The sequence below is a fragment of the Lichenostomus cassidix genome, chromosome 10 (assembly GCF_008360975.1).
Source record: "Lichenostomus cassidix isolate B80296 chromosome 10, HeHo_3.0, whole genome shotgun sequence".
Classification (NCBI taxonomy): domain Eukaryota; kingdom Metazoa; phylum Chordata; class Aves; order Passeriformes; family Meliphagidae; genus Lichenostomus; species Lichenostomus cassidix.
Window position 1 is genome coordinate 18,470,001 of NC_139491.1, and position 15,938 is coordinate 18,485,938.

Sequence of the window (15,938 nt, forward strand, 5' to 3'; positions counted from 1 at the left end):
GTAGTCGTGGCAGGGGAGTGTCACCGAGCTGCGCGCCCCTCGCCGCGCTGCTGCCTTTAAACCCTCGGCCGCCCGCCCATTGGCTGGTCGTGGCGGGGCCAGCCAATCAGCGGCGTCTCCACCGGGGGCGGGGCGTTACCGCCTGCTCTGCCGGACTCAATTTCCCAGCGCGCACCGCGCTGCTGCGGCACTGCCGCTTCCGGTCCGTGAGGCAGCGCGAGCTGAGGGAAGGCCTGGGGGGGACACGGCCAGGACCCCCTGAGCTGGGCAGGGGCAAAGGCAGGGCTGGGGGACACGGCCAGGACCCCCTGAGCTGGGCAGGGGGCAAAGGCGGGGCTGGGGGACACGGCCAGGACCCCCTGAGCTGGGCAGGGGGAAAGGCGGGGCTGGGAGACACGGCCAGGACCCCCTGAGCTGGGCAGGGGGCAAAGGCGGGGCTGGGGGACACGGCCAGGACCCCCTGAGCTGGGCAGGGGCAAAGGCGGGGCTGGGAGACACGGCCGGGACCCCCTGAGCTGGGCAGGGGGCAAAGGCGGGGCTGGGGGACACGGCCGGGACCCGCCTGAGGTGAGAGCGGGCGGTCGGGTCTGGGGGAGAGCACGGTCAGGACCTCCTGCGCGCTGGGAGGCTGAGGGGGGCACAGCCGGGACCCCCCTGAGCTGAGGGGCGGCCTGAGGGGGGAATGGCCGGGATTGCCCTGAGCTGAGGCGGGGCACGGTCAGGATCCCCCGAGCGTCTGGAGGGGCACGGCTGGGACCGCCCTGAGCTGAGGGGAGGTCGGGTCTGGGCGAGGAGCGCAGTCAGGACCCTCTTGAGTGCCGGGGGGATCGAGGGATGGGGACGGGGGGCGCGGGGAGCCAAGGCCGGGACTCCTGAGCGCCGGGGGGATCGGGCTGGGGCTGGCAGTGCCGGGACACCCTGCGAGCTGAGCTGGGCCGGGGGGCGCATGGCTGGGACCCCTGAGCACCGGGGGATCGGGGCTGGGGCTGGCGGTGCCGAGACCTTCCGAGCGGAGCTGGCCCCGGGGTTCCGTGGGCGGGGGCTGGAGCCGGTGCGGGTTCGGTGGGTGTGGGGCGCCTCACCCGGCTGTGTCCCCCATTGCAGAGCTGCTCGGTGCCCGGACCCGCCCGGCAGCCGCCATGGCCCTGCCCGAGTGGCACATCGCCGTGAAGCTGGCGGAGCAGCCGCTCGCCCCCAAATCCATCCTGCGCCTGCCGGAGACCGAGCTGGGCGAGTGCCCGCTGGGCGGCTGCAGCATCTCGCACCTCAAGCAGCTCATCACGGGCAAGCTGCAGGAATCCGTGCCGGACCCCGAGCTCATCGGTGCGTGGAGCCTGGCGCGGTCCCGCCGCTTGGGGACACCCTTGGCCTGTCCTCGCCGCGGCCGGGACACGGCATCCTCCTGCTGACACTGGTGGTGGGAGGGCTCGGTGTTGGTTCCCTGTTTCCTTGGGATCATAGTGCTCCAGCCGTGTCAGTGCCCTTGTTAGGGAATATTTGGGCTTCCCAATCTCTCCGTGTCCTTGTGAGAGCTCTCATGAGAGCTGAAAGGTTGACTCTTACACAGAAGGTGACTCTGCCACCTCCTCTAGTTCAGCTCCATGATTTCCCTCCAGATCCTCAGCTCCACAGCTTACCTGTATCATCCCCAGGCCAGATGGAGCAGCCACAGCTGCTGAATAACCCCTAGGGCTCTAAATCACACCTAGAGACTACTAGCCCTTCCTGAGAGGCTGCAGGTGTTTCTCCCCCAGACCTGATCTATTGTGGCCGGAAGCTGAGGGATGACCAAACCCTGGATTTTTATGGAATCCAGTCCGGCTCCACCGTCCATGTCCTGCGCAAATCCTGGCCTGAGCCTGACCAGAAACCAGGTGAGGAACTGTGGGGGTTACCCCTGGATCTCCTTGGGAGGTGTTTTTTTAAGGGAGTGAGGAACACCTTCTCTCAGGATTCACTCCTGGGAGGCTGCTCTGGATGTTTCCAGAGGAATGAATCCCCTTGTTTGGGAACTCCCCACCTCTTCCAGCAGCACATGGGTGTTAATTTTCTTGCTGACAGAAGAGCTAAGGAATGAGCTGTGCCGCGTGGAGGGGGATCATCCCTTCCTTAATTGCCTGCGATCCATTTTAGGGCGTTGCCAGGGAATCTGGAGCAAAGCTCCAGGGATGAGCAGGCTCCTGTGTGCTCCTGCTGTGCCTGACTGTACAAAACGAGGAGTTGGAGTTGGCATTCCTGTAATGGCATGTGTAGGAGGATATTCCTGTATATTTTTATGAGCTGAGAGTGCAGTAAATCGTTACTCTGCAGTAACTGCGCTGAATCCGACGATGTTAAAGCAGCCCTGTTGCACCATGGAAGTCCCAGTGGGCTGTCAGATGGCTGTGAGGGCTGACAGAGGCTGAGCTGTGTTTTGTTGTGGTGTTTTTCCCTCAGAGCCTGTGGATAAGGTGGCAGCAATCCGGGAATTCCGTGTCCTGCACACTGCCCTGCACAGCAGCCCTGCCTACAGAGATGCCGTGAGTGGGGCTCCTTGCTGTGTTCCCAGTGGAAATTCGGCTGTCCCCTCCCTCTGGGGGAATCCCACGGCAGGGCCTGGCTGGGTGACATTCCTGATCTGCTCTGCTTTCCCTGGCAGGTCTTCAAGATGCTGGGAAACAAGGAATCCCTGGATCAGATCATTGTGGCAACTCCCGGCCTTAGCAGCGACCCTGTGGCTCTGGGTGAGTCCAGCTGTGATCCAGAGGATCTGAGGAAAGGTTTGACTCCTGATGGGGGAAGGTAGAGAGAGCCAAATCCGGGTTCCCCTGGCCTGGAAAAATCCCATGTTTTTTGTCCCTTTGTGGAGCGTAAGAGTCAGTGACTGCTCAGGTGTCAGTTGTGCACCACTGCTGATATCTGTGGATGGGTTCTGGCTTCAGAAGGGTTAGGGAACCTTGGGAAGAGATGCTGGCTTCAGAAGGATTAGGGAAGGGAGGAATGGATGCTTTTTTCCTACTACAAAACTGTTCATTAAATCGAACCTGCTTGTTCTGGGATGGTACCAGTCTGAGGTAGGTGGAATTTGGGTGCAGTCACAGCCTGGCTGCAGGGTGCATGGGGCCATCCTGCCCTTGATGTGGAGCCCCCATGGGATCTGCTGGAAAAGCCCCACCCTTGGGTGCGTGGCTGTCACCCAGAGTTCCTCCAGGAGCACAAAGGCTTCAGAGAAACAATAAGGGTATTGGTATTGTTTACTTATGACTCAGTTCCTGAAAAACAATTCCTATTTGTCCTTGTGGCTTTTGTATGCATAGCTTCTGTTTCTTGTATCCTGTCTCACTGTGTTTCCTGGGCTTTTCCAGGAGTTCTGCAGGACAAAGATCTGTTTTCCGTGTTTGCAGACCCCAACATGCTGGACACGTAAGTTCCCCTGGCTGGGGCAGTGACCCAACAGTGCCTTTGTGTCCCTGTGGGTCAGCTTTGGGTCAGCTGCCTCCCTCTGGGTGGGAGAGAGCTCTGCTCCTGCCTGCTAGTGGGGATGCACCGATATCCAGGTTGGGGTACTCATCCCTCAGCATAGGGAACAGGGATTCACCACTTGGATTGAAGGCAGGGCTGTCATCACCTCCAGATTCAGACGTGGATCTGGTTGCTCACAGCAGAGAATTGCTCCCATGAGGGGATGTGGGAGATGGGAACCATGGAAAGTTAACATGGGATCCAGAAGGATCCCTGGTGAACCATGGGAAGGTCTCCAGAAGGATCCTTGGTGAACCGTGGGAAGGTCTCCAGAAGGATCCTTGGTGAACCGTGGGAAGGTCTCCAGAAGGATCCTTGGTGAACCGTGGGAAGGTCTCCAGAAGGATCCTTGGTGAACCGTGGGAAGGTCTCCAGAAGGATCCTTGGTGAACCATGGGAAGGTCTCCAGAAGGATCCTTGGTGAACCATGGGAAGGTCTCCAGAAGGATCCTTGGTGAACCATGGGAAGGTCTCCAGAAGGATCCTTGGTGAACCATGGGAAGGTCTCCAGAAGGATCCTTGGTGAACCATGGGAAGGTCTCCAGAAGGATCCTTGGTGAACCATGGGAAGGTCTCCAGAAGGATCCTTGGTGAACCATGGGAAGGTCTCCAGAAGGATCCCTGGTGAACCATGGGAAGGTCTCCAGAAGGATCCCTGGTGAACCATGGACAGGTCTCCAGAAGGATCCCTGGTGAACCATGGGAAGGTCTCCAGAAGGATCCCTGGTGAACCATGGACAGGTCTCCAGAAGGATCCCTGGTGAACCATGGACAGGTCTCCAGAAGGATCCCTGGTGAACCATGGACAGGTCTCCAGAAGGATCCCTGGTGAACCATGGACAGGTCTCCAGAAGGATCCTTGGTGAACCGTGGACAGGTCTCCAGAGGGATCCTTGGTGAACCGTGGGAAGGTCTCCAGAAGGATCCTTGGTGAACCGTGGGAAGGTCTCCAGAAGGATCCTTGGTGAACCATGGGAAGGTCTCCAGAAGGATCCTTGGTGAACCGTGGACAGGTCTCCAGAAGGATCCTTGGTGAACCGTGGACAGGTCTCCAGAGGGATCCTTGGTGAACCGTGGACAGGTCTCCAGAAGGATCCCTGGCTGCCTGGAGGAGTTTCTGCCAGGCCCCAGGGCAGGGGTGTGGTGGGGGTGGCTGTGCCCCATTTCAGGGCTGATTTCTGGCTTCCTCTGTGCCCACCCCTCACCCTGACCCCGTTTGTGCCCAGGCTGATCCCAGCTCACCCTGCCCTGGTGAATGCCATCGTCCTGGTGCTGCACTCGGTGGCTGGCAGCACCCCCCTGCCAGCCCCAGACACATCCTCCCGGGCCATGGCCTCGGGCTCCTACCGGGACATGCCAGGTACGTCCAGCCCAGGGGGAGCTGTGGGATCTGTGTTCTGTGGGGTTAGGGGATCCTGGAATGGGTGGGCTAGGAGGGAACTCGGCACTGTATGATCCATGTTCTGTAGGATCAGGGGATCCTGAATGGGTGGGCTGGGAGGGGAACTCAGTGCTGTATGATCCATGTTCTGTAGGATCAGGGGATCCCAGAATGGGTGGGCTGGGAGGGAACTCAGTGCTGCAGAACCTGTAGGATCAGGGGATCCCAGAATGGGTGAGCTGGGAGGGAACTCGGTGCTGTAGGATCAGGGGATCCTGAATTGGTGGGCTGGGAGGGGAACTCGGAGCTGAAGCCTGGTAGCTCAGCCAAAAACCCCACAGGATTCTCATCTTGTGCCAAATTCCTGTCAGTTTACCCCATCTCTTTGTTCCCCTTTTTGGTGCAGGTGGCTTTCTCTTTGAGGGGCTTTCTGATGATGAAGATGACTTCCACCAGGTAAGCAGCCTGGCTGGGCGGAACACATGTTTTAGGGTTTGCAATTTGGGTTTAACTTCCAGCCCTGAGGCTCCTGAGCTTTTCCCCTCCCATCTGGTGAACAGCACAAGCTGCTCTGGCTCCCCAGGGGGTTGTGGAGACAAACATATTGATCCTGGCTGCTTCCATGCTGTTCAGGAGAGAGTTTTCCTCAGTGCTGAACTCACAACAGGAGAATGGAGCAGAGGAAACTCACTCATGGCCAAAATTGTGCCTGGATGAGGGTGAAGTATGGGAATGTTGGTCCCTGTGCTCCTGCAGTCTTCCTCTCCAAAGTGTTCTGTAAGAGCAGCTGGATATTTGGGTAGGAAAAGTGTGTGTCAGCAGGGAATTGTTTTGTCACAGGCTAGTAACACTCATGTTTGAGGCTGGTGGATGAGAGATTGAAAGGTTTCCTGCCATTAAAAGGTTTCCACACTGCTGACTGTGTGGAAAAAGCACATCCCACTTCAATGTTTGTCTTTCAAAAGTTCCACACTTGGGAGTTTCAGGCATTGTAGGACAGGGATCTGTGGGAATGGGCACGAGCCAGGTCTGGCTGGGACACAAACCCCAACATCACAGCTGGTGTTTTTCTTTTCTCTCTCTCCACGCAGAGCACGAGGTCCACCCCTTCCAGCAGCACGTCTGGCTCACGCCCAGCCTCGCTGGGCTATGCAGGGGCTGCAGGACCCCGGCCCATCACCCAGAGTGAGCTAGCCACCGCCCTGGCCCTGGCCAGCACCCCCGAGAGCAGCTCCCACACCCCCACCCCGGGCACCCAGGTAACGGCAGCCACCTCTGCATTCCCTCAGGGATGGGCCCGTCTCAGCTCTGGGACCCCTGGCTCTTCATTCCCTCAGGGATGAGTTCTTCCATTTGATCCTGCCCCAGCACCCAGGGGACAGCCAGCACCTGCCTTGTTGGGTCTGGGACACCTGGCTGCTTCATTTCCTCATGGAAATCCACCTCTTCCATATGATCCCAGCACCCAGGGAGCAGCCAGCACAGCCTGGCTCGGCTCTTGGACATGTAGAGCCTTTGTTCCCTCAAGGCTGAGCTCTCTTCCATGTGGGATTGAGGCCTGGGGGGTGCTCTGGCAGCCTTCTCCTGATCCATGCACAATTGCCTCCTAGGGCCACTCCTCTGGGACGTCCCCGATGTCATCCAGTGTCCAGTCAGGGACACCCATCACCAACGACCTGTTCAGCCAGGCCCTGCAACATGCCCTGCAGGCCTCGGGGCAGCCCAGCCTCCAGGTCAGTGCCAGCCTCTGGAATCCTATATGCCATTGGTACAGGTGCTTCTCCAGCTGCTGCCGATGGCAGGATGGGAGCTGGAAGGGGCAGCACAGACCCTGCCAAAGTTCTAGGTGGAAATGAGACGGAGGGGTGGTAGATTTGGGGACTTTGCAGCGTCACTCTGTGCTTTCAGGAGCTGTTTGCACTGAAAACAGTGGGGCTGGGAGCTGGCTGAGGTGGGAGGGTGGGCAGTGGGAAAGGTTTTCCTGCTCAGGCTCTCACATCCACCCTTCCCTTCTCCTCTGCTGCGAGCAGAGCCAGTGGCAGCCCCAGCTGCAGCAGCTGCGAGACATGGGAATACACGACGACGAGCTGAGCCTGAGGGCCCTGCAGGCCACTGGAGGGGACATCCAGGCTGCCCTGGAGCTCATCTTTGCTGGGGGGGCTCCCTAAATCCTCCTGCTGGGCTGGTGAGTGGCACTGAGGCAGCTGTGCCTGCTGCTGGGCATGGGGGTGCTCTGGGGGGTGGCTGCTCCTTTCCTGTTTTTCCAGCTGGGAGCACTGAGGGCAGCTCCAGGTCCTCTCTCCAACCTGCTCCTTCTGGCCACCAGGGATGGGACCTCAGGGCTTTGTCCAGCATGGAGAAAGGAAGAGGTGGCTCAGTGTTGGACATGTGGCCCCTTCAGCTCTGCACCATTTGTTCTGTCAGCACATCCTTTGCCTGCTGTTTTGTTCCTGGCCCACCCTGTGCTCCCCCTGCATTAAATGGACTGTGTTCCTGCTGTTGTTGCCTTTTGGCTAGTCTTAGAATTATGAGGTAGGCACGGTTAAAGGGGTAAAAGGGTTTTACTTTGGTATTTTAATAGGATTTTAGGTGCATAGCTTTTCAGAGGTGGCACATGCTGAGATGCATGCTCACTGTATAATGTGTATACAATTTTATGGACTTTGTAAATTAGTCTATTTGTTTAGAATATTTTAGTAAGAAACTTTATAAATGAAGTAATATTCTTTTATTTTAAAGAAACCTTCCTTAAATGAGGTTAGAGTCCAGTTTATAAAAGATTTTATAGAGAGAAGGTTTTAACTAAGGTTAAAACCTCGAGTTTTGAGATAGCATAGAGTTCTTTGGCTTCTTACTGTGAATGTTTGGTTTTTCTGCCTTGCAGAACATTAAGTTAGAATGTCAGACTACAAAAATTAGAAGTGTGTAGGCCAAGGGTACAAAGAATGCATAAAGGCTACAGAAAATATACAAGGGGTATATAAAATATATAAAAGGGTATATAAAAAAGAAAAGGCAAAAATCAACAGGCATCAGGGTGTGGGTTGGGATCTGTCCCGGGTTGTGTCCCACATCTCTGAGGAGCTGGAACTGGGGGAAAGGCTCTGCCTTTGTGGGAGTTGGTGCTTTCAGCAGAGGGCACTGCCCTGCCAGCTGCTGAGGGCACAGCAATTCACGGCCACCGCGAGGTGACAGTGACAAAGCAATGACAGGGCCGAGTGTGAGCCGGGGAAGTGCCTCTGACAGCCCGCTCTGGCTGCAGCCAGCGTTTGCTGTGCCCTCCAATCCCGGGTGCCACCACCTGCCCAGGACCCTGCTGCAAAGCCAATTAAAGGCGTTTGCCTGTAATTGCAATCAGTGGGAGCTGAGAAAAGCCGGGCCTGGAGCTGGGCCTGGCAAGGCTCTGGGATTAACGAGGCATGAAAACCGGAGCGGCTTCTCCTCAGATGCCACCGCGCCTGTGACACCGCTCTCCTGCTTTACCTCCAGGCCGCCCGGGCTGCCCTCTAATTCCTCCGGAGCTCTGTGATCCTCGCTGATACCATCTCGGTATCACCCAGCAAATGCAGATTGTTCTCTGGGGGAGCCCGGCACTGATAGGCTGTAATCCTGTCGAGAGGATTAATACCCAGGGGAGGGAGGGGCTGCTTTTGTGCCTCAGGCTGTAGCAGATAAGATGTGATGGATGTAAATGGCTTTCCTGACGAGCCACCCTCGGGGTCCTTGCCCTCGGCGCGGCACGCACTCGGAGCTCAGTGCTCACGGGATTTTGTGTGTAAGAAAACCGATTAATCCCTTCCCATCCCTGGAGCCCTGCCTCTGCAGGGCCAGGAAGGAGCATATGCACAGCGTCCTCCCTCCCTCCCTTCCCCACGAGGGGAGACCAGCCCTGCTGGCAGCCCCAATCCTCCGGGATAACTGCGGATTAGCCGGATCACAGATGCTCCTGCCCAAAGCTGGGAAGCATTTGCAGGCTCTCCTGGAGCAGCTCTGGGACTAGCATGTCCAGTTTGCCTCCCTGTACCACCTTTATTCTCAATTTAGGGTGTCCCAAATGGTATTTTCCACCTTACTTTAGGATACTTGATCCCCATGTTGACCCACGTTCGTTACGAAGACATTTTTGCTGCTATTTCTGCTCCCCACGCCCCCAGACAGCTGGGAACAGTCTGAATTTTGGGGATGGAAGTGACTTTTCCCTGATTCCTTCCCCAAATGGCAGTGTTTGGCTGGGAGCAGCCGCTCAGGCACATTCCCTGGCCGTGCTGGCTGCAGCAGAGGAGAAGTTGGCAGCGCCGCCGCTCACGATGCCTGGGAGGGACGTGCTGGGGAACCAGGCACGGGGAGAGCTGCAGGGAGGGGAAACAGGCTCTGGCTGCCTCCTGCCCGGCTGGAGGAGAGCTGCAGGGAGAGGGGCAGCTCACAGGGAGCTAGGAGTGCTTCTGCAGCCACCCTGGTGACTGCACATTCCTGGTGCTGGCACATGGAAGTGATGCTCGCAGGGCTTTGCGAGGACATGGAGCAGCAGAAACAGGAGGACAGGCTTTAAAACTGCAGGACGAGATTGGATATTCGGGAGGAATCTTTCCCTGGGAGGATGCTGAGGCCCTGGCACAGGGTGCCTAGAGAAGCTGTGGCTGTTCCTGGACCCCTGGAAGTGTCCCTGGCCAGGCTGAGGACTGGCCCCATTCCACTGGGGTGAAATGGGATGGCTTGAAGGTCCCTGTCACTGAGTTGTCAGTGGCTGAATGTGACAGATTCCACTCTTTGGGAGCAACCTGCCATGCCTGTTCCTCGTGGTCCATGCCTGCTGCCACCACCCTGCACCTTCCCCTCCTCCTGCCCCACGTTTTGCTGCTTCTCCCACATGGATTAGAGTGGAGCTGCTCTGGCTGGGTCTCACTTTATCCATACCCTGCCCCTGGGCCCGGTTTCCACCCCGCTCTGCTCACCAGCCCAGCCTCAGGCCTCACTGTGAGCAGACTGGGAAGTGCTGGTGACCCTGGCAGAGGACAGGTCAGGCTGCAGTTCCCCAGTGCCAGCAAGGCCCTTGTGTTTCTGACATCAAAGAGCAGCTCTTGGTTCCGTTCCCTCCTGCGGGGCTGACAGGGGAAGCTGCAGCAGCGGCTGTTTACAGCAGGGAGGGTTGGGAGCAGCTGCTTTTCCTGCCGTGTTTTCCATAATCCTGTTATTTATCCTGGTGCTTGACCCTCGCTGGACACCTGGAGGTTTGGCTGGGCTCTGCAAACCATGTGTGCTCTGCTTTTCCAGAGCTGTTCTTCTCCTCAGCTCTCCCATTTTGGGCTGATTATCTCTGTGAGGAGCAAAGGGATGTAGGGAGGGTAATATTCCAGCAAAAAGGCAGAATGCAGACAGAGATGAATCTCCTGGCTGGCTTTTGCAGTGCCTCAACCTGTGTGAGCCCCCAGCTCCCTGTTGCTGTGCTTTGCCATGCAGTGGGAAGGCAGTGCCAGGATCTCTCCCGGGAGCAGCCGTTGGTGTTGGAGCCATTCCCTGTTCCCGAGCACACACGCAGCCCTGCTCTGGGGGTGGCTGGGGGTGGCTCCTTGCAGCACAGCACAAGTCACCCAAGTTTCGAGCCCTTCAGCCCTGATTTTTGCTGTCACAGGACTCGTGATGGACAGATTTCCATGGAATAATGGTCATTCCTTGCTTCCCCCCCAGCTGAACAGCTCTGAGCATTCCTGGTTTATTCCCATCACATCCTGGGGCTCCACACCTCGGTCCCCCAGCTCCTCCCAGTTCCAGAATCCCAGTGAAGGTGACTTTCCCAGAGCTCCAGGGTTTTCTTGGGCAGCCTGGCAGGTACATCCAGCAGGGGTTTGTCTGGCAGAGCCTTTGCCCATCAGTTTTCTTTATTTGCAGAGCACTCCGTGGTTTCCTGGCTGCTCCAGTTTTGTCCTTGGAGGAAAGGCCAAAACACGCCATAGTTTTTAGTTTCTCTTCTTTTTTTCAGCTCTGTGCTGGTTCAGGCTGTGGGAGGGGACAAGATGTTCTTGGTAATGACGACCTTTTGGTTTTACTTTTCCTCATGGAAATTTGGGAGGAAAGTTCTGATGCTGAGACAACTGATGAGGTAAGAGCCCAGAGCTGGGGCAGGTGACACAGAGCCGCTTCCCAGTGACCCATGTCCTGTGGGATTTGATCCCTTTCCTGGTGTGAATCACCATTTTCCTGTTAGAAGTGACGAAAAAGGAGCTCTGATCTCAGCCCTCAAAGCACCCTTTTAAGGTTACAGAGTTGAGAGCCCATGTGATGCACAATGAAAACCAGGGGGGGGTTTTAAGAAAATTATTTTAACTTGGGGAAAGCAGAAATGGACCGAAAATGTCACCCTGTGAGAATATTTGTATTTCCTTATGTTCCCTTTTATATTTATAGTGCTCTAATATCCATAAACGTGTCCCAAAATCCCTTGGAGAGGGTTTTTTTTCCCTTCTCTATCTCTGAAATAAATGCCTCGCTGATTTAAGGGCAGGGTCTGCTGGTTCAGCAGGGATGAATTAATTCAGGTGTTGAGTTCCACTCCAGGAGCCATCAAAGCACCAGATAAGAGGCAGAATTCCCAGTCTCCCTGCAGAGGCCAAGAAAAGACTGGAGAAAAGCTTTGGAACGGGGGGAGCAGGAAAAAAAATCGATTTTTAAGAGGTTTTGGCTGTTTTCTGAGGCTTGGGGGCATTTAGAGCTGGCTGCAGGGTGTTGGGAACAGACCCCACACAATTTTTTCCTTTAAACAGGTGAGTTTGTGGCCTCTGTGTCCCCCCAGGAGTGGCCCCAGCAGCTGGAGGGAGGAGCTGTGGGGCTGTGGTGCCAATAATGCTTTTGGGGTTAATTTTGGGGTGCCAGAGGTGACAAGGACAAGGCAGCCAGGAAGAACATTGTCCCCTGTGGGTGAAGCAGAGCTGAGCCTGCCCAGCACACCCCACAGGGTTCCCCTTTGTGGGGAGGCTTTGTTTGCCCTGCTCCCAGGAAGGGAAGGATTCCTGACCATCCTGTTCCCTCAGGATTCCTTCCCGGGGTTTATCTGGCTGTCATTAAACGCTCTGATCCCGGAGGATTCTCGGTTACACACCATTTAATCATCCCAGACCCTGCCAGCTGCTGTCTGCTCGGTGAGGTCACAACCCTTCATCCTGCTGGGGATTCCTCATCCCTGCTTTCCTCTGTCACCCTGGGGCTCCTGCCATCCCAAACGAGCTCCCTGGGGACAAACCGGCCCCAGAACCAGCAGGTGAAGGCCAGATGGGACACAGGGTGGGAGGACAGATCTTCCCTGCCCAGCCCAGGGGGAAATGAGGGGTTCAGCCCATGGGGAGACCCTGCCCTGTCCTGGAAAAGCTGGAGAACTTCCCGTGTTTGGTGGGAAGGAGGACATGAACCCTTTTTCCCGGTGTCAGAAGGAGGACAAGGACGTGGACCTTTTTTCCTTGTCTGGGAAGGAGGAGAAGGATGTGGACCCTTTTCCTGGTGTCAGAAGGAGGACAAGGACATGACCCTTTTTCCTTGTCTGGGAGGGAGGAGCAGGACACAAACCCTTTTCCCTTATCTCTCCCTTCCTGGCGAGACAGATAATGGGAGCACTCGAGCGCTCCAAGGTCAGCTGGGAAGGAGTTGACTTTTTCTAGAGTTTACTTTTCGGGTTTATGAGCCTGGCCAGCTCAGAGGGCTCTGGCACTTTTCCCGGGAGCAGCTGGAATTGGTTTCTCAGGAACCAGGTGAGATTGTTTTGATTCCCTGCAGAAAAATGCGGGCTGAAATTCCAGCTGATGTTACGGCAGGCAGATTGCAGAGGGATTCAACCTTAATTTAGGTGTTTGCAGGAGGATTTGTAGCTCGGATGGGGCTGGCAAAAGGGGTTTATCAGCTTGGTGAGGGCGTGGTGCTGCTGGCAGATGCGGGAATCCCATTTTGGGGAGGCTGAGATGTGGCCATTCCCACAGGAGAGCCCTTGGGAATTCTCCCCTGGGGGGTTGATGCCAAGGGTGGGCTGTGGCCAGTCCTGTGACCAGTGAATCCCGTTTTGAATTGGCCTGGAAGTGCCTGGGCGAGCCCCTGGGCTTTCCTGGGAGGCAGAGGAAGAAGGGGAGTCCCAGGCTGGGGTTTTGTGCTGTTCTCGAAATCACTGAGTGCAAATCAGCTCGGTCACAAGTTTCCTCCTAGCGAAATCTACCGGGAAATCTCTGAGGGGGCAAAATCTCCTGGGAAATCTTCTCTGGGGGCCACGTGGCTCCTCCACCCCTTTCCTGAGTGGTTTGTGAAGCCCTGGGGGTGGCACTGAGCACGTTTGAGCCCCTCTGGTGGCACTTGTGCTGTGACATTGTGACAGAACCAAGCGGGGAAGTTGGATCAACTCATCACAACTTCCAGACTCGGTCCAGCTTAAAGAGATGAGCCTGAAGAAGCTCCCAATCCCTGCAGGGCTGTGGCCTTGGGGAGGGATGGTTGAGGGTTTCTGGGAGCTTCCTGCCAGGAACAGAAGCTGGAGGGGGAGAATTTGGGTGTGGAAACAGAAAACGCAGCAGCTGATAAGTGATCTGCTCTGCTGCCTCCCTCCTCGCTCTGTCAGCTGAGGAATGAAGGGCCTGTCAGCACCCAAGGAGCTGCGAGGGGAGTTGCACTGATTGCCACTCCAAATCCAGTCAGCTTGTTCCCAAAAAGCTGGGAAGGGAGCTCTGATCTTCCAAAGGCATTCCCAGCTGTGTCCTGAGCTCCTGGGCCATCGGGTTTAGCACAGGATTTTCCAGCTCTGGGCCAAAACATGCAGCATGCCAGTCTTGTCTGGGAAGGGATCATGGGCAAGAGGCGTGAAGAACACCCTGAGCCCTTTGTCCAGCTCAGCAGGGTCCCTCCTGGTGGCTGTGAGAGTCACACCCCACTCACAATGGCACAGCAGAGGACAGATCCTGCCTGGCTTTCCCTGATTTGCCTCCTTGTGCCTTTTTTCCACGAGAGATCTGCCAGTGTTTGTGCTTCCAGGGGTCACATTCCCGGCTGAGGTCGAGGGAAGGTAATGGATCTGGTTCTGTGGATAAACATCCCCACATGGCTGCTCGGGTGCCAAGTGAAATGCGAGCTCTCGTGGTAGCTGGGTTGCCTGGGCCACAAACATTCGGCGTGTGATGAATAAAACTGTTCCTTGTCGGGGAAAAATCTGTGCTTCATGCTTCTGACAAGATTCCTGGGGGAGGCTGCCTCCTGATCCATGCTGGAACCGAGGCGCATGATCTGGGAAAAAGCTGTGCCGGGGAAGTTCTGATCCTGCAATGGAGCAGATGGAAATTTCTGCAGGAAAGGGCTGAGCCCGTGCCTGGAAGCTGATGGCATGAGGTCCTGAGCAAACAAACTGTCTCTCTGAGCTGTTTCCCTGCTTTGGGAAACGTGTCCCTCATTCCTGGATGTGTCCAGCACCTCCTGCAAGCTGGCAATTGGCTGTGGGGAGCTCAGCAGGTTTGGGTTTTCCTGTGGGTTGTGTTCCCAGTGTGCTCTGTGTATCCTGGAATCGCTTTTCCAGGCGCTGATCTCATGATTTTGGGAGTCAAGTTTCCTCCTGGCTGCTCAGTCACGGAGGGACAGTGAGGGCAGCTGAGCTCCTGGAGAGAGGGCAGAGAGCTTTGGGTGGGAGCTCAAATTGAAGGAAGACTCTTCAATATCCAGAGTTTTCCCACACTCTCCACGTTCCTGAAACAGAGCAGGTCTAAATGGGAATTTAGGGAGAAATCCTTCCCTGTGAGGATGGCACAGCTTTCCCAGAGAAGCTGTGGCTGCCCTATCCCTGGAAGTATCCCAGGCCAGGCTGGACAAGGCTTGGAGCAACCTGGGATAGTGGAAGGTGTTGGAACACGATGCACTTTAAAGTCACTCCCAACCCAAACCATTCTGGGATACTGTGAACGTTCCTAAAGTCCTGAGGGAGCTTCAGGCTAAATTTTATTCACAGGAACTTTGTGTTTACCTGCAGATGGAACAAACCTCCCCAGCTTCAAGTTAAAACCACACAGAGCCCTCAGCTGTGTCAGGTAGGGGCAAAAGACCCTTCTAGGTGTTTTTCAGGAAGAAAATCCCTTTTTTCCCTGCTGGAAACCAAGGGATAGCAGGGTCTAGCACCTCAGGGTGCAGGCAGGGAACCACAGCTGCCTCTGGGGGCAGTTTGGGGTGAGCACAGAGCACTTCCCTGCCGGGAATCACCACGTCCAGAAGTGGGGAAGCAGAATGAGTGTGTGTGCTCCCCCTGTAATTACCCCAGCAGCTGCGTGGCCGAGGAGAAAGATGAACCCACACGCACAGAGTGGCGCTGGGAAATCCCTGGGGCTCCTGAAAATTCACCATTAGCCGGCTCATTAATTTGTTCTTTTTCGATCCCTCCAGAATGCCCCCTTGCCCTGCCCCTGCTCATCCCTCCACCAGCCGGGCCGAGCTTCAATCCCGACTTTAAAGGGCGCAGCTGCGCCTCGTCCCTGCGCCTTGCCGGTGGGCTTCTCCCATTCCGGTCACGTCCCGGCTCTCTCTCCGTGCTCGGAATGCCCCGCTGCTCTCAGGAACCGGCGGCACAAAGGCTGCCGGCCCTTCCCGGCCTCTCCCGGGGCACCTTCGGGAAAGCAGGCGACTTCCCAAAGGTCGTGCTGGGGTTGTCCTTTCGGGCAGCATCTGCATCACAAAGGGATGGCCGGGAAGGGCTCACCTTCGGCTCACCTTCATCCCCGCGTGTTCGCATCCACGTAGGGATGTCATTCCTGCCACGCTGGCACGATTGTTCGGGACACGGGCGTGTGACAGTGACGGTGTTTGATGGCCCTAGGAGTGGCGCTTTCCTGTTGGCACGCAGGACGCGCTGCAGCCCTGCTGCATCCTGCTCCTCCTGACAGGGGATCCTGATCCAGCTGTTCTGCTCCCGATCCAGCTGTTCCTCTCCTGATCCAGATGTTCCACACCTGCCTCCCTACCTGGATCCGGCCCCGGCACACCCCTGTGTTTAACCACCCCCTTAAGTCACCGCTCTCTGCTCCTATTCTCAGCCCTATTTCCACTCTCATCTCAC

The 15,938-nt window shown here is 56.5% G+C and overlaps 1 protein-coding gene and 1 long non-coding RNA gene across 2 annotated transcripts; both read left to right on the top strand.

Moving 5' to 3' along the window:
* The first annotated feature begins 166 nt into the window (after positions 1–166).
* Positions 167–7,376, top strand: UBL7 (ubiquitin like 7). Its single transcript, XM_085071040.1, has 13 exons — positions 167–251; positions 504–567; positions 1,105–1,323; positions 1,755–1,874; positions 2,437–2,519; positions 2,639–2,723; positions 3,345–3,402; positions 4,728–4,861; positions 5,289–5,338; positions 5,974–6,141; positions 6,493–6,615; positions 6,913–7,067; positions 7,150–7,376. The coding sequence occupies exons 3-12, from the start codon at positions 1,140–1,142 to the stop codon at positions 7,048–7,050; spliced, it is 1,143 nt and encodes a 380-aa protein (XP_084927166.1). The 5' UTR covers positions 167–251; positions 504–567; positions 1,105–1,139; the 3' UTR covers positions 7,051–7,067; positions 7,150–7,376.
* A 1,991-nt stretch (positions 7,377–9,367) lies between these two features.
* Positions 9,368–14,053, top strand: LOC146432899 (uncharacterized). Its single transcript, XR_014854368.1, has 2 exons — positions 9,368–12,618; positions 13,880–14,053. It is a non-coding gene; the product is annotated as an uncharacterized LOC146432899 (long non-coding RNA).
* Positions 14,054–15,938: the final 1,885 nt, after the last annotated feature.